This window comes from Ornithodoros turicata, chromosome 4, assembly GCF_037126465.1.
Source record: "Ornithodoros turicata isolate Travis chromosome 4, ASM3712646v1, whole genome shotgun sequence".
Classification (NCBI taxonomy): Eukaryota; Metazoa; Arthropoda; class Arachnida; order Ixodida; family Argasidae; genus Ornithodoros; species Ornithodoros turicata.
In genome coordinates this window covers 8,205,468-8,228,387 of record NC_088204.1, presented here as the reverse complement: position 1 = coordinate 8,228,387, position 22,920 = coordinate 8,205,468, and the positions used below count along the sequence as shown (strand labels likewise).

General features: G+C 46.5%; 1 protein-coding gene across 12 annotated transcripts in view; it reads left to right on the top strand.

The window, feature by feature from the left end:
- The window catches only part of LOC135390920 (LIM domain and actin-binding protein 1-like), a 96,719-nt gene that overhangs the window by 24,218 nt on the left and 49,581 nt on the right, over positions 1-22,920 (top strand). For 6 of the 12 annotated variants that reach the window (XM_064620912.1, XM_064620911.1, XM_064620910.1 and 3 more), the window contains exon 1: positions 15,905-16,095. The exons of 4 other annotated variants lie outside the window; for them this stretch is intronic. In XM_064620912.1, coding sequence (XP_064476982.1) covers positions 16,060-16,095 — 36 coding nt within the window. In that variant the 5' untranslated portion in view covers positions 15,905-16,059. Of the gene's footprint in view, positions 1-15,903; positions 16,096-22,920 lie in introns of those variants that run through there. 2 more of the 12 variants (XM_064620913.1, XM_064620914.1) reach the window with 2 other exon arrangements.

Sequence of the window (22,920 nt, the reverse complement as noted above, 5' to 3'; positions counted from 1 at the left end):
GGTTCGAATCCTGTCACCGGCTGTGCTGTCTCAGGTTTTCCCTGGGTTTTCCGAATACTTTCCAGAAAAAATGTCGGCACAGTTCCCCCTGAAGTCGGCCCAGGACGCATACTAACCCCCCTGTCCCCCCACTCCTTCCTGCTGTCCTCTCTCCATCTCTCCACGTCTGTACGCCGCTCATAGCCACAGTTGCTTCGCGGCGCTAGCACGGACTAAAAAAAAAATACTTCGGTATATGGGTACTCTTTATAGACCCGTACTAGTGTGCGAGTGCCAAAGAGAGAGAAAAAAAAGAAACATCGATGCGATGCATCGCCGCGGCAAACAAAATGTGTGAGAAATTTGCCGACCAACTAGAGCGTGATATCCGTGGCCGGGGAATCTCTTGGAAGAGCGCCTTTCGTTACTTTATCTGTCGAGTAGAGACCAGTCATGGAACCAATCGGCAGACGAGCGGCATAAAAGACAAAAACAAAGCTTCATTAGAGACATTTCCCCCTGTTGTTTACTGTCCTACAGATTGGGAAGTCCACCGAATCACGAGTATGTTAGGGCTGTTTTTGTCGACCGTGTCGTCTCGTCAGCCACTGATTAAGATCAGGTGGCGCGTGACAATACAGTCAAACTCCTTTACAACGAAACTCAGGGGACAGCAAAAAAAAATTGCAGTAAAGGTATTTTCGTTAAAAAGGGTGTCCATTATTGGACTTATAGGGCTCCAGCGGGACCGCAAAAAAAATTTGCTGTAGGGGTATTTTCGTTAAAAAGGTGTTCGCTATAAAGGAGTTTGACTGTACCATATACCAGTGGTGACGTCGCGTCCCCTCTATAATCTCTACTGGAAATAATCGTGCTGCTGATAACTGGAGTTATGATGTGGCGCATCGATAACAAAGTTCATAATGCGCCAACACTGTGATTAGGATGAGACTAGTTAAAGATAAGCACGGCGTTCAATAAAAGCGGGGCATGGTCGTATATAACGTCAGTCTAAAATTACAAAAGGTTCACAATTCCAATGGCTCTTAAAATATAGGCTTACATTGATTTTAATTATGGAATATTATAGCGCATATTGACATTAAAAAGAGCAACAAATAATAAAACATAAATAAAATAGCAAAAAAAGCAGATATTGACATTAAAGAGTGGGAATTACAAGTAACCGTATAGGGAGACTGGTCATATATTCGCCGCATATGGCACGCGACAAGCGTAATACTTCCTGTTATTCGGCAAGAAAATAACGTTCCCGGTAAATCCCAGTTGGCTATATAGCGACTGTGTCGCCTGCATCGGATTACGTAAACTAAGAACGGAGGTCCAGAAATAAACATAGCACTCCGGACTGCTCCCAGGTGTTGAGCAACCCTTCCCATAATATGACTTCCATCTTTTCCAGTCGGGCTTATACGGTCGCTGGCGGCCACATTGATGTAATTACAAGTACACACAGAGTCAGGCGGTACGACGCTCATAACTCATCTTGCCACTTTAGATAGGATACACGGTTGTCACCATTTCTCAGCGCCTTATTATCGAAGGTTGAACAACCGATGGCACGCCTCACTGATTCCACACCTTATTAGACGGCAATACAGTGTTCGCTATTATGAGAGAGACGTCCCCACTACGGATGTTTTGCCCAGTGTCGTTTCCGGTGCCGGCCGACGCAATCGTCCATTTCATCGATAAGGAATGGTAAACGTTCGACGCGTCCCCTAGCGTTCATCCCCCTGATGCGGCAGAAAGGTGTAGAGTGTCCTACGTGGGGGTACGAAATAACATTGTTCCAAAATAAATTCCCCAAAACGACTGTTCCAAAATAACATGTTCCTGAAATCCTCGTTTTTTAATAACAGACTCGAGTTGGACATCAATTAAAAAGATGCAGTGCCGAAATAACACGGCACCGAAATAAACTCACGAAACCTGTGTGGAGAAATAGCTGTGCTACGTGGTGCGTGATAACCTACGTGATACTGTGAAACCTGTAATCGTATAGCAGCGCATATTCAGTGGAAGGTGCAGACAGATGTTCTATAGACAGTCCGGCGTCGCTTGATCTTTATCTTTGCGACAGCACCGTCAGCATCAATCAATCAAATTATGACCTATAGAAGCCGGTGGACGGTGTGCTCATTTCTGCGAGAAAGTAGATTACGGAACGTAATATTTTTTTTTCTTTTTCTTTCCCTTTTTTTTTTTTTTTTTCTGTGAGCACCCCGGAGCAATCATTGCTGTAAGCGTCGTACGGACATGGGTAGATGGAAACAAGACGGCAAGAAGGAGAGGGATATACGGGGTTAGTGTGCGTGCTGGGTCGACTTCACGGGAAATTTTGCCGACATTCGTCTGGGAGGTGCGCCGGAAAACCGGGGAAAACCCTGAGACAGCACGGCCGCAGTTGTGGGATTCGAACCCACCGCCTTACTTCCTATAGTCTTCATTGTGACTATCGACGTGCGAATATTGTATCAGTTCTACCACGCTATACTACGGCAGGAATGGGCAGTATTTAAATACATTGTAATTAAAATACTATTTAAAATATAAATCCGTGTATTTATATTTTGTATTTAAATACGGACTCAAAAAACGTATTTATAATTATATTTCAATACCAATTTTTGGGTATTTATTCTCGTAAATACTTTATAAATACTCCTAAATACAGTTATATGTTATATAAGTACAGTAAGTGTAAGTAATATGTTGTGTAAAGTGTAAGCGTTATGTAAGTAATATGTTATATGTTATATATAAGTACAATTATATATATACTGACTCGTACCTTAAAGTTGCCCTGCATTTCACCTGTCGGGAAGAAGGGAGATTGGATTGGATTGGAAAAGAAAGAAAAATATGGAGAGGTTAGCCCCGACCCAGTCAGAACTCGCTACTCCAAAACGCGTTTGTGGGTGAAAAAAAAAAGTGAGCTAGGAAAAAGAGAAGGACAAACAAACAACCAAAAACAGGAAAGGGAAACTGTTGTTGCGGACAACGGTCGCGACCACCCAATTACCTTGTTGTACGAAGCAACTCCGTCAAATTTAATACAAGCATTTGTTCACCTGTGCACCTGTGCAGATGCTGTTCTCCTTTGTGAATCTGATTGTTCGGCCGAAGAGAAGATGCCTAAGAGATGCGTTCTTCGAGACACTTCTAATATTAAAATTGCCACGATAATCTAACAAATAAATGCTATTGTTCGTTGCTGATTTGTTGTTACGAGCATCGTTATTTCTGTAATTCCAGATGACATATTCCTCATAGTATTTATGGTAGCAGTTACGGTATTTAAATACTGCATTTACATTTTGTATTAAAAACTCGTGTTGAAAAGTATTTATGAATAATATTTAAATACTGGTGGTGGTGGTGGTGGGAGAGCTTGCCGTTGTCGGCCTCACGGATGTGGGCAACGTCACGACTCACGCCCTGGGGAAATGTGCGTCCTGGGCCGACTTCTAAGGGAACTGGGGGGAAATACTCAAAAGCTGTATTTATGCCCAACCATGCACTACGGTCACTAGAAGCTGCTGTCCAGCAGAGGTCGTTGTGGCATTTGCGTAGATGGGTGTTTCTTCGTCAACTTTGTTAAAAGGTCGAGCCATCTCTTCCGCTGCATTGTGCGCGAGAGCCCCTCCCTCCGTTGTTTTTACTGACGAAAGAATGTCTCTTTCCACGTTTTATCTGTGTCAATCCACAATGCGGTTTAGAGCTTCCGGTATTCCGGTTCAGAACAGCTACAGTGATGCCGTCAGTATTATGACTTTCTCACGTCACACGTTTCTTTTCACGTCACACTTGTGAGAGTCCCTTACATGGTTCACGGCACAATGAACTGGTACTATAAATACTTCCTATAGGACGAATTCCCCCGTCTTTTTACGGATGAACTGCGCGTTTCTCAGTATGGTTGGAGCAAAATAAATTCGGAGCATCTTCCATCTATTCCCACGGCAAGTGGCGGGCAATCAATCAAGTCGAATAGGTGGAAGGCCTTGAACAGGCTCGTGGAACTTAAGGACATTGATAAGACACATACCGTCCACCCCTATTGCACTCGAGTTTCAGTACATTGTGCTGCTTAGGTACTTCTCCAATGTATCTCTGTTCCTTGCTCAGTGCCGTGGTGCGTTCCGTACCACTATTAGGATGTGATGTGTGCCGCCGCCGTCAGACGTAACTGCGTGTTCTTGTCTCTTGAGCTGGGATTCTCGTTTCAACTTGAAATTAACAGGAAAGGGAAAAAAGGCTGAATCTTTAGGGTTGTACTTCTGATCATTCTTCTTCCTCACCACTCATATTAGACCCCTAGCTATGGGGTAGCGTTCCACTCCTAGGGTGGAAAACCTCCCCACTTCATCATCACAATATATATGTTGTTGTTCTTCTTCCTCTCTTCCCCTCTCTCCACTCTCGATAACGGTTACACACCAGCTCCCGTGGCATAGTGGTTAGAGTGATCGCTTTCCACGCCGAGACTGGGAGGTGACACGGGTTCGAATCCTGTCACCGGCTGTGCTGTCTGAGGTTTTCCCTGGGTTTTCCGAAGACTTTCCAGACGAATGTCGGCACAGTTCCCCTTGAAGTCGGCCCAGGACGCATACTAACCCCCCTGTCCCCCACTCCTTCCTGCTGTCCTCTCTTCATCTGTCCACGTCTATACGCCGCTCATAGCCACAGTTGCTTCGCGGCGCTAACACAGAATTAAAAAAAAAAGATAACGGTTACAGACGGACCTACGCGGCTGTCGACTTTGGTGGGCCATATAAGCTCACCGCTCTAAAACCAACATAAGCGCGTGTGATGTTTGTTTTTAATGCTCTTCCTCGAAGTGTTTTTCTCGTCCTGCGTGAAAAAGGGGTGCGAGACGAACGGCGGACGCATCTAATCTTGCAGACGCGCCTGCGTATATATAAACCAGCATATATAGGTTCTTATCTTGGACGCAGGAACGTTACTTAAAAGCAAGTCGGCGCAATCCATAAAGATAGGACACGCCTCGGACGCCAGAATGTTTATCCTACCATTTATATGCGTCGCCGACCCACTTTCCCCCGACTCTGTGTGCAAGATCTACCTCCCCTCCCTTCCGATAATACTATTGCGGAGGCGTCCGTCGATATTTCGCCGCGACCTCCCCCCACAAACACACGCACAGATACTACACCCATAGAAGACATAGACCTCGCCGAACGATTTTTTCTGTGTTGCAAATTCGGTCTTAGATACTAAATATAGATGGCTATCATCAGCATCGATTCCTCTCTATTGTGCGGAGCGGCGACGACGAAATGGAGCGAGTCTATTGTGTGAATGTAACGCTCCGTTTTCCCTCTGTGAAAGGCGATATTCAGACAGGCGTTGTTCACGAACAGTTAATATCCCTTTCGCTCGATGAATACGCATAAAGGCAGCGAATAGAAAAGAAGAGAAAGTCACTTTCTTCTGAGGTAGAGAAGTCGCCTCATTCGAGGTGATGATGTCCAGCTTCTGTGAGATATGGCATTGCCGTCTACGCTTTCGCATTTAAACTGTCAACGAAGCGCGATCATTGGAAGATGTCGCGTTGAAATGTGTGTTCACTTTAGAAACAATCGCTTTGCCAGGTGATGCTTCTCACTCGGGAAAAAAAAAAAAAAAGAAAGAAAAGCTGGGAAAAAAGGCTGCCTGTGCAAACATTCGTCTTTTGATGTACGGTGTCGTTCGTTTTTTCAAGGATAGAAGCTTTATGTGTGCTCTCTTATGACAAGTGTTTTTCGAAGCGCGCCTAAGAAAAGATGAATCGATGAACGCTTTCTGGGAAATCGTGCCTCCGTTGGCTCATATTGCTAGCAATCGAATGCGGTGTGGCTGTAACGTGCCAAACTATGGTACATTGTGAAGAAGCTACATAGCTACCGCTTTGCTACATAGCGCTAAAAAATTGCGCTATATTTTCCTCCTCGCATTGCTACGAACCGCTATAAAACCGCTCTTGTCGAAGTAAAGCCCCGGTCAACTTTTCTAGCGCTATATTTACTTACAATACCCCAAAGGCTCTTGCGAGCATTGCATGGGGGAGTGGGGTTGTACAGATATTAGGTATAACAATAAATGCACTTGCCAAATAACGGTGCGGAAAGAAAGGAATCAATTGATTATTAGTGAATGGTTAAATGGTAGATGATATCTTCCTATGAAACGTGGTGTGATCAGTGAGCTCCGCAATATTCAAGGGAAGATCATTCCAGTTAATAGTAGTCTTACAACAACAAAAAAGAAAAATGATTTAGCAAAGATATCAGTGTGGCAGACGAAACGAGTTACCTCGTACAAATGGTCGAAGCGGGAAAAGATTGTGGAAGAACGAGTGATAGGGGAAATGGTATGAATGAACTTGTGAAACAGAGACACCGACGGAGGCTCATCTGGGCGGGAAAGCGGTTTATCTGGCACGCAGGTAGGCACCTACTCCAATCACCTCCATGGCTCCAAATCACGTGGCCCTCTGACGTGAAACGAGGGCTGTACACCCCTGCGTTCCAGGTCGCGCCGTGATACCTTGTATTTTTTTATGGGTCGCGACGCGAGATAGCAGAGTTTGGGATGCACTGAGCTATTATAAAGACAGAATCAAAATGAACCCAATCTCTGTTGAAATTCGATACGCACCCGTCTGGACAGTGCTGGCTTCCATTCCATCAATGGGCAAAGGAGGCACGTAATCCCCGACTTCCTGTTCGTCAACCCCTTCCTGCATCCCTGACGATGAGATGACGTCATGGACACCTGACCTTCTCAGAATAGCACATCGATCGGAGACCCCCCTCTCCCTTATATGGGCGAAGCCCCCTCTTGAGTTTTCTTCTTTTTCCTTCATTTTCGGATAATACTATGAGGGAGCCATTTTTATCGCTCGGTGTGTGTGTGTGTATAGGGAAGAGGCGTTTCCATGACGACCCTGACCGGGGACTCCCGTTTTGATGGGTGCTTCCTTTCCTCTGGGCGTGAGTGTGTGCGGTCTCTCCATCCACGTGGCTCGTAAAAACGTGTTCCTCGCCCAAATGAGACGTAAAACTTTCGCGTTTTCGATCCTTGCAGTGTCCGCGGATGTCCCCAGGATGTGTTATGGACGTGAAAGGAAGACATTACTTCTCTAGATAGAGTGTGCGTGATCTGTGTGACGATATTTCCTTCTGTGCTGCGCGGTCATAGCCCTCGAGGCCTCGATGTGGCCAAGTGCTCCAATATAGTTTTACTTCTTGGTTGAGACAGTCACGTGCTGAACTCATTAATGGAAGTGTGAAAGTGTTGATGATGAAAATTAATATTGCTGTGCGGTGTCTCTTTTTGGGAAACAAGTTTCTTGGCCAGCTTTAATGGCGTTTTCTTTTCGGACGTCTTTGGGAAATGAAGCGAATGTGACAAGTAATGCAAGCATAACCCTGCTCAGTGTTGAACAGTGAACAAACTTATAAAACAAGAGCAATCCATGCGTTGCGAAGCGAGCATAGAAGTAAATATAGAGAACACGGAGAAAAAGATACTCGTTCAGTGTATTCACACGAGCGACATTACCCCAGAAGCGGGAAGATGCGGAAGGCGTCATAGCTTTCTGCTGTCAGGTGAGCTTGAGCGCTTAACGTCGTGTCTTCACGTGCACCCCAAACCGTGGGGAATATCCTGCGACACAGCCGCAAGACATTCCGTAGCAGACGACAGGAAAGCACACTAACGGTGTCGTCTGCTAAATGCGCAGTACGCCACTCCCGATATGCCGCACCGTGTGAATGCTCAACATACACGGGACTGAACTTCGGCTCTGTGAGCAGTGTTTTCGCTTTTTCTTCCACTAGAATATTCCGTGAGGATGTCGCTTGTGTAAATACACGGTTTCTGGCATTTATCACCAGGAAGTTGTCTCCGGTAGAGGAACTACCCCATAAATCGAACTTCTAAAGTCCAGCGATTGCCCGAACGACGAGGTTGCCTTCAAGGGGTTGCCCGAAGGCTACCCGCCTTTCCGGAAAGCTTCGACAGGAAATGTCGATTATCGCTAACCTCTATCAGTATAACGTAGTCGTTAACTTCCCATCAACCCTGTGCGCGTGCGCGGCCGCCTGTTTTTTATTTCGTTATCGTTCCGTGACGTGTGCCCCAGTGTTCTTTCAATGGAGCGTGACAGTGTATAAGTTGGCCGTGTGCATCGTCTTCCAACGGTCACGGCGTGGCGATGAGATGGCAATATCCGTACGTTGCGTAACACCGCTGTAACAGTACACTGGTGTATATACGCGTGTTGAGAAACGCATACTCTCGCAACGCACTGTCCCAGTGGCTACGTTTAGAAAGTTATTTCAGAATCTGCGCCCTCCTGCAATGATTGCAAGGCCTCGCGGAAGAGGGCGACACTTCATAATGATCTTTCCCCTATTGACTTGCTGGAGGGGAGGATGCGATATCGGTATCTTGATAAGCTGGTGGGCAAAAGTGAGGGCAAACAACGTTCAGGTCTCAGGTATACTGTTTTGTGCTACGTAATTTAGAATAGAGTAGACTGTCGTTATAGCGAAATCAACGCGACCGGGAAAATATTCGATATATGCGCAGCAATTCGATAAAAGCGGAAATGGCATAAAAACGGCTACAACAGCCTCGAAAGCGCGCGCGGAAACACACAAAAAATACTAAGCAAGGAAAAAAAAGAAGAACCGACGATGAACACCTTGACAGCCTTGTGGCCGTGGTTATGTGGAAAAAGTGGGAGAAAGGCGTAAGCTGGGTTTGCCGCATAAACTTCCGCCGACTCGCCCTTCGCACTAAGTGGAGTTGGGTTGTATAGGACACTTCGAATTATCCGTTTCGAAACGCATCCATTTCGTTCGGGATAGCGTAAGCTTTCACATGGAGCTATAATTTGAAAAAAAAAAAAAAAAAAAAAAAACGAGGGTGTTCCGCACGTTGGTTTACTCGGTGACTCAGCGATGCATCATGCATGGTTCTCAGTATACTGTTCACACTTTATCGCAATCCTATATAGACCCATTCGCTGCGGGTGATGGCTTAATTCTTTTGTAGCGGCGTTCCGATCGTGTATATATACACTTCGAATTGCATCTTCGTGCGGAAATCTCTGCGCTTGCTCTGACCTTTTTTGGAAGCAGGGCATTTGCTGGACAGAGCGCTGGGACCGCAACTGTTGACGCCTATTTCGGAGATATCCCAGCTGCCCCATTTTCTTCATCCTCTCCTGCCATAGCGCACGGGACTGCTCTTCAACTTTTGTTTATTTGCGTTGCTCTTTCTTCCTCTCGTTTGTGATTTGAAGCAGCCGGCTTGGCGTCAAACATGTCTACGACATTTACTTTCCACTTTGAATGTTGTATTCTCTCTCTTCGTTTATCGAGGCCATCGTCAAGCATCTTGCTGAATATGCAAATCATTTATAGACAGTAAGTCCTACCATCCAACTTAGCTTATACAGGGTGTTTGCTCTAACGTGTCCAGAAATTATATTTTAAGCGAGCGATAAAAGGAAAGCAAGTGGTACTTTTCTGCTACTTGAGTAAGAAACAGGTACAGCACTACAGGTCACCAGTAGCACCTGTTTCGTAATCAAGTAGCTGAAAAGTAGCGCTCGTTTCTCTTGTATCGCTCGCTTTAAATAAAATTTCTGGACACGTTAGAGCAAACACCCTGTATATAAGCGATGATAAGCAACGCAGTGATAAGAAAGGGCTAATCGTACGGGTGAATTTAGTCGCTCTTGTGCCATTAAACACGAAAACACCCTGCGGGTGAATGAAAACCACGACTATCCACGATGCCGAGGCAGGCAGGAATAGATATGTAATGTTATTTGTGGAGCGTAGTATTATAATTAGGGTTTCGCGTTTTCGGTTTTAATCGAAAAACACCGAAAAACATACGCCGGATAAATTCTGCCTCATTCGGTTTTAACCGAAAAACACCGAATACAGAGGGAGGTTCCGGGATATGACAGAGATACATTGCTGCACGCGCCCAGCAAGCTGTTGATGCAGATCCGAAAACCATACAGAAATACGGTGGTTGTGAAAAATGTCAGTTTATAATCAAACAATCAATCCGTTTAATTTCTGGAGGGGTCCTATGGCCACTTCACATGCGAGAGGAGGATTTCCCCCCCTCGTTTCCCTCTCCCGAATGCAATAGCAAAGGTACCGTGCCGGTATGTGTGTGTGGGCACTGGCTTCGGCAGTGACGTAACGTCACTGCTTTTCTTCCGAAATAATTCTTCAAGTGTAGCATTACATTCAGGATGGAGTAATGAGTAGCAAATACATTACAAAATAATAATTCGGGCTGTACGTCAGCAGACAACTGCGTATTACAAAAGCGGCGCGATTTACTCAGCTATCTATAAAGCATAAAATGAGTTGTGTGTAGCCCCCCCCCCCCCCCCTCTCCTCTTCCTGGGACTTCGTTGCACTCTTCTTTTTTCTTCTTCTAGCGACGCAGATTAATGTATCCGCATCCGCCATAGGGGCTTGCCTCGTCTCGGCTATTCCACTGAGACGAGCTACGTGTGCGTATCATGGTCGTCTGCTATGTCCCCAACGAAGGTTCGTAACAGGCCCGTATCATTTTTCGTGCGATATCTCTCGCCTGAACGCTAATCCGTAGATGAGGTTCGTTTTTCTTTCGTTATTTATTATTATTATTATTATTGTTATTATTTTATTTTTTTCATCTGGGCACTAAACGCCGAGCGTTCCCCCTTGCTTCGACCTTTCCGGTAACCGGAAAGAGAAGATTTACGGCGGCGTTCCCCTTTGGGCATCGATAAAAAAGTGCTTCATTGTAGCGAAATGTCCTGTAGACAACGCAAGTACATTTAAAAGAATGCCAGCTGTACTAGAAGCAAACATTAGAAAGAAAGAAAGAAAGAAACAAAGACCTTGAAAAGGAGCGACATTGACCTCAAAAAATCTCTGGCTCGTGTATACATGCAGAGAGCATATACTGCCGTTCATAACCCATGCATCATGGGCTATGAGACGCTTATGTATTCATGGAGCAAACCCTCGTGTATGCACGATGGTGGTTGACGCCCATGGACTTTTCATCTTCGCCAAAGGGATTAGCGTGTTGTACATACCACACACACATTGTGGTGGCGGGGTAATTTCTCGAGTGCAGGCCACCAAAGATGGAACTTTCGGAACGATTTTTGTTTATCTTATTGCCACTTTTGACTCGTTTCGAAGAGCAATTGTGCGGCAAAATCATGAATCCAAAAGCAACATCACTTTCTGGCGTCGGGACAGGTCAACTCCTACAGGTCGGCTCCGCCCACAAATCTAAAGACTTGTGTGATTGGATTATGCGGGCGCATGACGCTGAGTGAATTTAGATGTTTTGACGCTCCTAACACAATGTGCCAACTATAGATTCTCTTCTGGCGGAGATGTACCTCTGTGACTGTAGCTCTTATGCCGTTTCGGAATGTAGTTGTTACGATAAGAGCGCGGGTTTTGTTGTTTGCTCTTCCAGAAACCCCTCGTCGTGTTCCTCCAATGACTGTGGCCCATAAACCCCCTTCCAATTCTTCTTCTCCCAAGGCCGCGCAACGCGAGACGGTGTTGATGGTTCAGCCAGTTGATGATGGCCAGAGCACCAGAGGACGTGCATCAGGTTTTCTTGCTCCTGCATCGAACAATGCTCGTGCATTGCAATCGGCGCACAGTTCGGAATGCAATGGGACGTCCTTTCCCATCCCTTGCGTTTAATCCGGGTGCTCGATTTCGTTCAGCAACGGGAGAGGGGAAAGAGTAGATTGACCCGAATGCCCTGAAGGACAGGTTCCCTTTCTTCTTGTCCGGGCTCGCGATCCTCGAGAAAGACGAAAGCTGAAGGAAGACGTCGATGACGGGAGTGTGCCGGTCGTGGAGTCTGCATCAGAATGATCCCCGACACTCCGGTAACGCGGAATGGCCTGTTGCCAGACGAGTTAAGTATACCGAGGGAGTTCGTGACATTTGGCAAGCTTGAAAAGTAGACGTGCCAGACGCGTCTCTTCCACAACCCGCAATAGTATACGTTTGCAACATGGCCGTGAAATAGACGTGTCTCCAAGAAAACACTTTGAAGCTTTATGAAACCGGCTTTTTTCTTGCTTTTCTTTTTCTTTTTTGTTGCTTTTCTTTTTCTTTTTTTGAGCCTTACCCGCACTTCGCCCAACACACGTGAGTAATGTCCACGTGATGCGTCACGTGCTTTAACAAGCAGTTTTGCCTGACGCTACTCGGAGATGCACCTTTAAACTCATGAAACAAAAATAGGGGCTCTTCGCTATACACGACGTTCGGTATATAAAGGCAACCGTCAACCTCGTGCAAGGAAATAGCTTCACCGCAGCAAGCAATTACCGCTGCGTCAGGACAGGGTTCTATATAGGCGACCTATCCGGATTGATGGGAAATGTGCTCAAATCTCAGTTAGCTTCTTTGGTGCCCAACGTGTTCGTCACATAAAACGCGCTATCCACTTTTGTACGCGTTCGCTACAAGAGGAGTTCGTTATAACTGGTCAACCCGACGTCTCGACAGACTTTCGCTCTCCTCTTTCAGGCTGGTCTTCCGCCTCTTCTTAGAGGGAACGACAGTATCCGAAACAAACGTCACAATGCCGTGGCCTTATGCAACGCAGACGGTCCCAGAATAATCCATTTGATCGTGGAGGTGGGGACACGGCGTATGTAGGCCATGGAGTCTCTCAAAGTGAAACTGGGTCTCGCACATGGCTGGGCAGGCACACATCGGCCGACAGATAAAGCACATCAACAGAATCGTTATAGCCTCTTCCTGAGAACTGGGCCTTTCGTATTTATAGAGAACCCTTGCTCGCAGTAATCTACTTCTCGCCCCGTCCTTAATGACCGCACTTATACTTCTTTTTTTTTTTCTCCTAAAACCAAAAAGCGAGCACCCTTCGTATTCTCGACGTAGAAATGCTCGCAGAGACTGCTTTCCGCTCTATATTCCCTCGTCGCTTTTCCTGTCGTGTCTGATGACGTTAATCTGGAATCATCTCTTCAAGCTCTGTTGCCTCATCCGTGACGGATTTGCTGTAGTGTTGACACGCCCGGCATTTGAGGACGCGATGCGCGCTGCGCTCGGCAGACCTGTGGTGGTGGATGCTGTGACGGGGTGTCTCTCTGCGTTTGTCCCTCGTTTTGTTGGCTATGATGACCGAGACCTGTTTTCATTCGATTATTGCTACGTCCACTAGAATACCTCGTGAGCAATACAAGCAAACGCGGTCTAGATTGTTAAACAAAGTCGCTTAGACAACGTGACGTGGTCATTAAACGCGCGCTAAAATGGAAAAAAGAAGAAATGGAAGCTTGAGTTTCAACAATCACTGTGCAACCGAAATTGTTTTACTTCGCGCTACCGTTTGTTACGAAAATACCGTCGCTGGCGGCGTCCAATCCGATCCTCAACACGCAGGAACGGCGGCAGCCAATAGGGCAACAGAACAGTGGTCGCGATCCTGTCGTGTGTGCGTGCGTTTCGAACATAGCCCGCTCGTGATCTTGTACACGTAACTTTGGGTTGCAACCATGCTGCCGTTATCAACAGAAGCTCGTAAAAGGGAAAGTGAAAATGCGGGTACATGGCCTCCTCACACTTCGTTCGGAGACCTGAGCGCGGCCTGCAATTTGCGCGCCTCGAAACTACGGTTTTCACTTTTTGTTGTTGTTGCTATTGCCATTGTAGCAGTGAGTGTATTTTTACGATAGGAGATGGGGTAAATCTGGCATGCGCTTTCTGTTTCATGATGTTGACTTGGCAAATTTCGGAGTTCAATTGGGAAAATTCAATGTCTCGCGAATTAAATTTGACAAAAGTGCTCGGACGTCATGTCAGAATCTCACCCGAGATAAATAACGTTAACCGCATACTGTTCAGACAAATAGATTTTTTAATCCGATTTTTTTTTTTTTTTTTTTTTTTCACGTTAGGTGAAAGACCCCGTACTGGTGGCGTTGTACAAGTTGATGGAGAGAGACAGCGGTATGAAAACGAACGCAATGCACCATAATCGGAACTGAACTTAGTGATATATGTATATATACACGCAATTTTTCACGATAGCACCGCTGTTTCCTCAGAAGCAACAGTACTAGTAAAATATGATCGATGATGATGGTGGTGGTAAAAGACATGTTGAGATGTAGGCCCCACTGAGCACGATCGACTTGCTCCATCTGAGGGTGCCAAAGCAAATACGAACACTGCTGAAGCCACAACCAGATACAGTTCGGTGATGAAACTCTCCCCTGCTTGCGATGGAGAGGGGACAGAGAAGGATCGATTTTCCGCACGAATAATTGTCCCGGCTTCGCCGACGAGCCACCGTTCACCCCCAGCCGATCTTGTTCCATTATTCAGCAGACACGTTGCTTCGCCGGACTTGACAAAATATCCACTCCGCAGCTTTCAGCAAGTGTGAGCTCCTCTCGCGGCTACGCCAGCCTGTAGATCACCGCGAATCACGCGATGATACCGGAACTGAAGTATATCTATATACCGTAAACGCATTTTTATTCGCGAAGTATTAATTTTCGCGCATTTTGCGACCACACACACACAAAAAAGCGATAAATTGTACTCGCGAACACAGCTTTCGCGATTACGCGATTATAGGGCGGTTTCCTTTCGCGGGATAAACGTTAAGCTGTGTTCGCGAGTATAATTGTTTAGTTGTCGAAAAATTCGCGAAAATTTGTACTCGCGAACACAGCTTAACTTTTATCCCGCGAAACAAAAACCGCTCTATAATCGTGAAATTAAATACCTCGCAAATAACTTCGCAAATGACTGAATGCGTGATTCGCGAAAAATTAATACATCGCGAATAAAAATACGTTTACAGTATACTTGCATGGTGGCCCGCGCCGGCCGTAAACACTGTAAACTTTTTTAGTTCGCGTTAGCGCCGCGAAGCAACTGTGGCTATGAGTGAGCGGCTTACAGACGGAGCGAGGACAGCATAAAGGAGTTGGCGACGCGGGGGGGGGGGGGTTAGTATGCGTCCTGGGCCGCCTTCAGGGGGAAACAGTGCCGACATATTCGTCTGGAAAGTCTCCGGAAAACCCAGGGAAAACCTCAGACAGCACAGCCGGTGGTAGGATTCGAACCCACCACCTTCCAGTCCTCAGCACAACCTTGGCTTACTCAGCACAACGGAGTTTGGCAACCTCAGCACAACGCATTAACCCGCTCGGCCATGCCGGTGGTCACTGTAAGGACTTGATACGTCGTTTCTACAACTTATTGTGGACGTGGTTTGAGTAAAATGAAGACAATTGCTTTTTTCTTCATAATTGTCTCAAAGTATCGCTATACTTGAACACTTAAAGTGAAATTTCGTAGGCACGAGTAGTCCTCAAGATGCCATCCACTTTTCAGATTAAGAAGGGACGCTCTCTGTGGTTGAAATATATGGCAGTCGTCGCAAGAGCTGGACAGTGACATATCAATCCAACTCGCACCATCATGCTCTCTGAGGTAACTATAGACAATTTGTCTATAGCAGACGAATCCATCTTTCCCGCATTGTGAAGTTTCGACTCGTGTCCGCAGTGTATACTCCTGGAACTCTTTCCCACCTTTAAGTTACGGCAAAATGTTAGAAAACGCGGCGTCATACAGGTTACGCATGGACAGGTTCCCCCCTCCCTCCTGCACGCCTCATGAACTCCCTTCCCCCCCACCCTGTTGAGTGGATCGTCTATTTATGAACACCACCCGCCGGTGTTGGCACCGCGAGGTTTGGAACCGTTTCTCATGTAGCAGTGTTTTGCGCACGGCACTGAAGCTTTCCTTCGGGACAGGGGCCAACAAGGTAGAATCTTTGAGAGTGGCATTTCTCGTCCTGCTGGCAGCCTTGGCGGAGGAGGTGGTTTTTGCTGTCCGTCAGGATTTTTGGCTCTGGCCTGGTGTTGTAGCGTAAGCTGTGCGTGGATTGTGAAGGTTTCGCAAGCGAGCAGCTGGTCGAAGATAGAAGAGAGTCTCCAAAATGGTTCTGTCGAAACCAGCGCCAAAGTCGTGCAAGGTGGGTGAAAACTAACCCCGCCTTCCTCTACAAGTTGTAAGAGCACCTCCGCGAGACAGATGTTGGGTGTGGGTCATACACGTACGTAACTGACCGTTGCTTTCCGGAACATCTGATGTTATAGATGGGAAAGTAACGGTTATGAGACTGGAAAACACAATCTGCCTATATAGGTGTGAAATCTGAGCAATGATGAACTTCAATGTATATATACATTAGATGTCCTACTATGTACAGATATGTACGCAATGCTTAAATAGATACGGTGTTTAAGAAAAAAAAGGTACGAGCTGCTTGACGTAGTGGTTAGCGCATATATGGGACCGGTAATCAAGCTGTGCCGGTTCGATTATTTGCCCCGGTGTGACGTTTTTCGACGACTGCATTATTTCAGTCTGACGTTATTTATCGCCGAGATTCGGGAGGCGTCTTTGGAGTTTACTATCCATTGAGATATTCGAGATTACGGGACTCTCTCTCTCTCTGTCTCATCCTCTCTTTCTCAGCGTCTTTCTCTCTCGTTGTGATCATCTGATTAACAGACTGAGATCGGGAACTAGTTGTGCTAGTTTGACGTGCATGAAAAGAAAGCGAGCGGGGTTTCCCGCATTGGAATCTCGGAGATGCACCTGGAAGCGGCGTATTAGCCACGATATTGGAATGACGGTAAAATGCACGGAACGCAGAGCGTGCTGCTATTCTTGGAGAAACGCGGGTAAGTAAAACAATCTTGCAGGGCGGGAGTGTCGTTTCGATCCCCCCCCCCCCCCGAGAAAATTGTCTGCACCCGGAGTATATCCTAGTTCAAGTATATATAGGTATAGTCAGTGCGTCATCTCAACCATAACGTGTCCCGATCGAAAAATGACCCGTTTTTTTTTACAGGTGCTCCAGTTTGGCCGATCCTAATGTTGCTCTTATGTCCGCGTCAAGTCTGATTCACCTCAGACGTTCCCCTTCTTGCGTTTCTTGGTATGTCATTTTCAATAGAGGGCGCGTGCGTCAGGTACGTTGCCATGCGAACCTGGGTTAAGACGAGCCACCGGGTTGTTGAACCGTGTTTGTCTTTCCGCACTTTCTTTTTCCGGCTCCCGTTAAGTTTTAGCAGCCTACGTGAAAGGCGATAGGGATAAATATACACCCGAGTACAAAAGAAACTGGTTCACTTCCGACAACAGTGTTCAACGCTCTCTGGTTCGGAGAGCTTCACAGTTATCGCGTTAGATATCAAGAATTTGCGTTGGAAAATAGTAGTTTACTGTACGGTAAACTCTTCGGGTGTACGTCTTGGCACATACGTTTGTGGTGTGAGTTCCACATACCATGCTAACTGGTGTACTCTACAAAAAGACCAATTTTTTGGGGTGCATTCCACTTTAAATAACATTTCAAATTGATGTTTCAAAAGCACCGTTTTCGGCACTGTATTACACATTTCAGTAGAGCCTGTGAAGAAAAAAAAAAGCAAAAAGAAACGGGTGTTCATTTACAGAAACACCTCCTTTTCACGCTGAAGGGTGCAAAAAAAAAAAAACTTCCGTGTACGTAGGTACCTCCATGTTTTGCGTGCAATCCCATTCGCTAAATATTTACGGAAAAGGACTTGATAATGAATTCAGACGATGGAATTTAGGCAATACACTTGTAGAACAAAAAAAAAACGTATCTAATCACCTAGGCGACAGACAGTTCCTTGCGATCAAAAAGTATCGACCATATAAGCATATATAATTCTACAGAGTAATAACTCTCTGGAGTGTCACCTCTGTGCAGAGTTCCCTGACACAAGAGATTGATCACTGTTTGAAAGACGACCTTCCCCACACCGCCGTTGCCCTCCCGTTGTGTCTATTTGCGAACTTGTCTCATCTTGGGAACAACTCCAAGGGTTGCTCCTTTCACCGCTGCTCTTGGTGCCGAATGTCCACTGGAGTGAATCAGGTCGCTCTTGACAGCTTCTATGCGTGCCTTCCACGACATTCACGCGCGGTCTTTTGAAAGTATGGTCTATCGAGAAGTCGGAACGGAGCAGGGATACAGTTGTTTTCCACACGTGTACGCGGTGTTTTCTGCGATCGAATCCAGTTTACGAGTACTACTGGATGCGGTATTTTGAGTGACGTTCCAAGCTGCCTTGCGCAACCTTTCCATATCTCGTTGGTTTCTGCTGTCCTCCCTCAGCCTGTCCAGCGGAAAAGCCCTCCGTTGTTTCGCACGTGTTCGGCCTGAGAATGTCCTGCCCAACGCTTTTTCAATGATTAACCGCGTCACTCTACGCCGCGACAAATAGTGCGGTAACGCGTCCAGTATAATTTCTCTCGCGGAGTAACTATTAGAGTAACTCTGTTCGGGACTTCGGGTTGACGAGCTACGTTTTGTGTCGCTCTTCGGTTGAGCACCGATATAGTAACGCAACGTGATCATTAAAGCTGAACCAAATTATGCGGGCAGTAATGATATCCTCAGGACATCCGAGACACCGCCACGTATGCGTTCATCAGCGAGAGAGAGAGGGGGGAGGGAGAAAGGAAAACAATTGTTCAGTGACCTATGTATAACGTCCAGATGGATACTTCGAAAAACTTCTTCGCTCACTTTAATTGGATAACTATTTACTTTATCGTTGCGCCCACTGATCAATAATTGATACTTTATGGGAGTACGTTCTCTTCGGACAGGAAGGCGGTTTCTCGAGATCATGTGACCCGATTGGATTGACACAGTAGCAAAAGCAGTGACGCCAGAACCACGTGGCTTTATGAAAAACATGCGCCCTTGCATGCGATACTATGCATACTTAGGGGCCACGTCGAAGTCCGTCATTCGTGATGAGACAGCATCGAAAGCGGAAACATAGGAGGAGCCACTGCCAGGAAAGACTATGTCGCTGGGATGACGTGTACCTGGCGAAAAATTGCTCGAAAGCAAACAGAAACAAAAGTAACAGCAGCGTGTGTCGGAGATCTCCGGCGCACGTCAAATGAGCCCCCAGGTGGTCGAAATTATCCCCAGTCCTATACCCTGCGGAGCACGTGCAGCCTGTCGCCACACAAATAGGCTGACTCGCGTTACGTGTAAATACGTGTAAATTTGAATTTGAATTTAAATTTGAATTTGAAGAGAGGAGTCCCTCGCGAAACTCAATCGTGCATTCAATAAAGGTTCTGCCCGATCTTCAACTTGTCCTTATCCCATAACGCGCGTCAAATGCATCACTTCAGCCCGTGGTGGTGCCGGGATTCGAACCCAAGTACCTCCCAGTCTCGACGTGACATGGCCAGCACGCTAAGCACTCAGTCACGCGAGTTGGTACTTCGGCCCGTGATTCGCCACGAGCTCTCGCGCGAGCCTATCAAAGCTTAGCTTTGGAACGCGCGAACTTTAACTATAACGATGACCATCGCTATGTCCGAGTTGAAGATCGGGGCCCAGCTTCTGCTATAGCGATGTACCAACGTGCCGTTTTGTGGCCGTTTTGCGGCTAAACACTCCATCTGGGGACCCTGATGTAAACAAACACATCCGGGGGCTCTTGTGGCAACGTGGGCGGCCATTCGATTGGTCAACGCGTGCAACGGCACTTCTTGTGTAACAGCTAGTTTTTTGTGAACCACTGACACAAAAAGTCAGTGGATATTTGTTCTGTGGCACCGTTGAATGCCCCGAGCACGTTGTACGCAGCAGCTATTCACGTTGCGCACTTCGTGGATGACGATACGAGCGCTATAAAGCATATAAACGCACAGCACGCGCAACCAGTGCATCTCAACTTGACAGGCGATCGAGTTGCAGCAGGAATTTCCTCATGGCGTGTTTGAGAATGCCCGTACATGTAAACACGTTGTAATGCCCGCACGGAAAAGCATTGCACCCCCCGCCAGTCTGAACGGAATGCAGAAGACGGGTCATAATGAGACCCCCTTATATCGTCTTACAGGACAAGAACTTCCTCTTGGTCGTGGCGCGACTTGGTTCACATAATGGGGGTCCTTGTTTTCCGGTGGTTCACATAATACTTCGGCGTAGTGGTATGGTGTGGAGCTGAGTGTCGTGTATCGTACTGCCTGCCACTCAGAGCGCCCTCTTTAAAAAAAAAAAAAAACTTATATGCGGCTCTCGTAACGTCTGCAGAGTTTGTCCTCGCGCGCGATGACGTCATGGCTGCTGTTACTTCTCGTGTCGCGCTTTAATGGGGCGTGTATGTGTGTGCTTCGCGATATCTTACCAGTGGCACAAACAGATGGTGCGATATGTTGCAGCGAGAGAGAGAGAAAAAAAAGGAGCCTGTATTGAATCGATCTCCGCACGAGATGTCTGCGCAGTATCGAAAGGAAAGGGTTCATATCCTCATTCTCTAGCTGCGTTTATAAACCTTGAGTCTGCGGCGAAACTAATTAATATTCTTTTTTTTTCTTTCTTTTTTTTAATACGTTGAATCGTTGTCATCTTTTCTTGTGAAAGCTCGCTGCGAAAAATATGCGCGAGATTTGTTTCGCTTAATTATTGTCGCAGGTGTCCTCCTGCTAAAACGAAACTGTCGTAGGGACACCTCTTCTGCTCTTATATCGCCTCTTCTCTTGTTTTGTTATCTAATCTGCATTTGTTCTATTGCTGTACTTCTTTGTGTGTAATGCGCAGCCTTTAATTTTTATTCTGTGTCATGCTTCGCTGTGCGGTCACCTGGGAAGCCAGGAGCTTTTTATTAGTCACTAGGGGAGGCCAGGGGCTACCATCACAGCGGAACATGATGATGATGATGGTGATGACGATGATGATGAAATCAGGTGTTCCACTGCTGTACTTTTTTAAATTCTGAGTTAGCGCCGCGAAGCGACTGTGGCCATGAGCGGCGTACAGATGCGGACAGATGGAGAGAGGACAGCAGGAAGGAGCGGGTGCCAGGGGGGGATAGTTTGCGTCTTGGGTCGACTTCAGGGGGAACTGTGCCGACATTCGTCTGGAAAGTCTTCGGAAAACCCAGGGAAAACCTCAGACAGCACAGGCGGTGGTGGGATTACCGCTGTACCCGAGGGATCCAAAACCACATTACATGCGGCGGGTAAAATGGCAGGCACAACTTGAGCAGCGCCGCACAGCTTCGTGGCGCTTCCTTTTTCCTCCTCTCTCACCTTCGTACCACGACACGTCGCCATCAAGGAGGATAACGAGAACTGGCTTGATGGGGGCGGGTGTTTCTTTCGATGGATTAATCGATTAAGTCTAGTAGTCGGCAGATATATCACGCGAACGCATTAGCCTCACTCCGCGATGATGTGCACGCCATCCCCTCATCTGAAACCTCATCTGAAACCTTAATCTCTTTTAATCCATCGGGGTCGCTGCGGAACCTGTTTTCCCCCGTAGTGAAATGCGTTCACTGACTATAGCAGGAATTGGAGGAGTTTGACGGCTTCTAATCGTACACTTTGGACGACGACGACGATAAGGACGAGAAACTTCATACGCAGCTAACCTGTTTTATATGCATTCTCCTAGTCTATAGATACGACAGGTAAATAAAAACAACCATGAGGAGACGGATGCCTGTACGCAAATGTCAGGTTTTCTTGGCGCCTCTGTTAATTTTATTTTATGTTCGGTGGAGTCTCCAGCGTAGAGTCGTCAGGTTTACTTGCGGCGCGCATTTTCATTTGTTTCTTCACTTTCATAAACGGGGCTCATTTACATCATGGAAGCTTTGTACTGAATTCTACCGCTAAGTGCTTCAGAAGTGTCGGCACCTTCCCTTTTCGCTGTCCAGGTCTAGCCCTAACCCATCAACACTATACATTGGTCCTTCTCAGGCCCCTTTGTTCAATTCTTACAAACACTTGGGCCTTAACCTCTCTGCTAGCCTCTCCTTGTTCCGACCATAACCAAGGTGTTGTTTACGACGCCAGAATACTGAGGAAAAATAATTATCCTATCTGTCGTACTTGGTGAGATACAAGTCCTCGAACACACTCCCGAGCAAAGCGCAGACGTCACAGAGCTCAGAGTTGCGCTCATTCCCATTGGCAGCCGTATAAGCACGTGACTTCTCCTGCGCTGCCTCGCTGGCGGCAGCGAGGTCTGTGACGCCAGAGCCGCATAAGTTTCGGAATTCGCGGCCCCCCTTTTTCTCCTCTTCTATTGCCGTCGTTTCTGTGAAACTTTCAATGCAGGTTCACATCGATTCAAAGAACCGTGTTTTGCGTTTCTAGGGGACAACCCGGGATGACTTGTCGCAACCTGACGGATAGGACGGAAGTCCTACATTCGGTGCAGGATGGTATCCCTCCCGTTATTTTGCATCCTTGACGTATTGCTTCCTGCCAAGCCGCGATAATGTATCACGTTATCGAATCTCTCGGGTGTCTGTGGAAAGTCGTACGTGTTCTTAGGTCACTCAGGTCTTTGTGGAACATTTGAGATTCCACAGTAATTCCGTGTGCACTGGCACATGACATTCGAGATGTTATAATTTATAATTTACTTTTAAATATTTATTTATATTTAATATTATATATATTATAATATTATTATTTTAATATCTATTTTTAATTTATAAAGCGATACGAGACATATGGAATCACATGTCAGTCTTTGATGTGTCCATGCGGTAAGAGCGGCATTCTGTACAAATCGTTTTTCTTTTTTTTCTTTTTTTTAAGTAGGTGTTGAGCTGAGCTATAACAGCTTAGGAATTTCAAAATTGTAATTCGCTGGCAGTGTGACATATGTCGACCGGAAAGTATACTCGACGGGAATGGGAAAAAACGAAAGTGCGCTTTCGCTCTCATCGCTTTCACATCCTGCCCGTCCTTTGTTGGTCGTAGAAAAGAA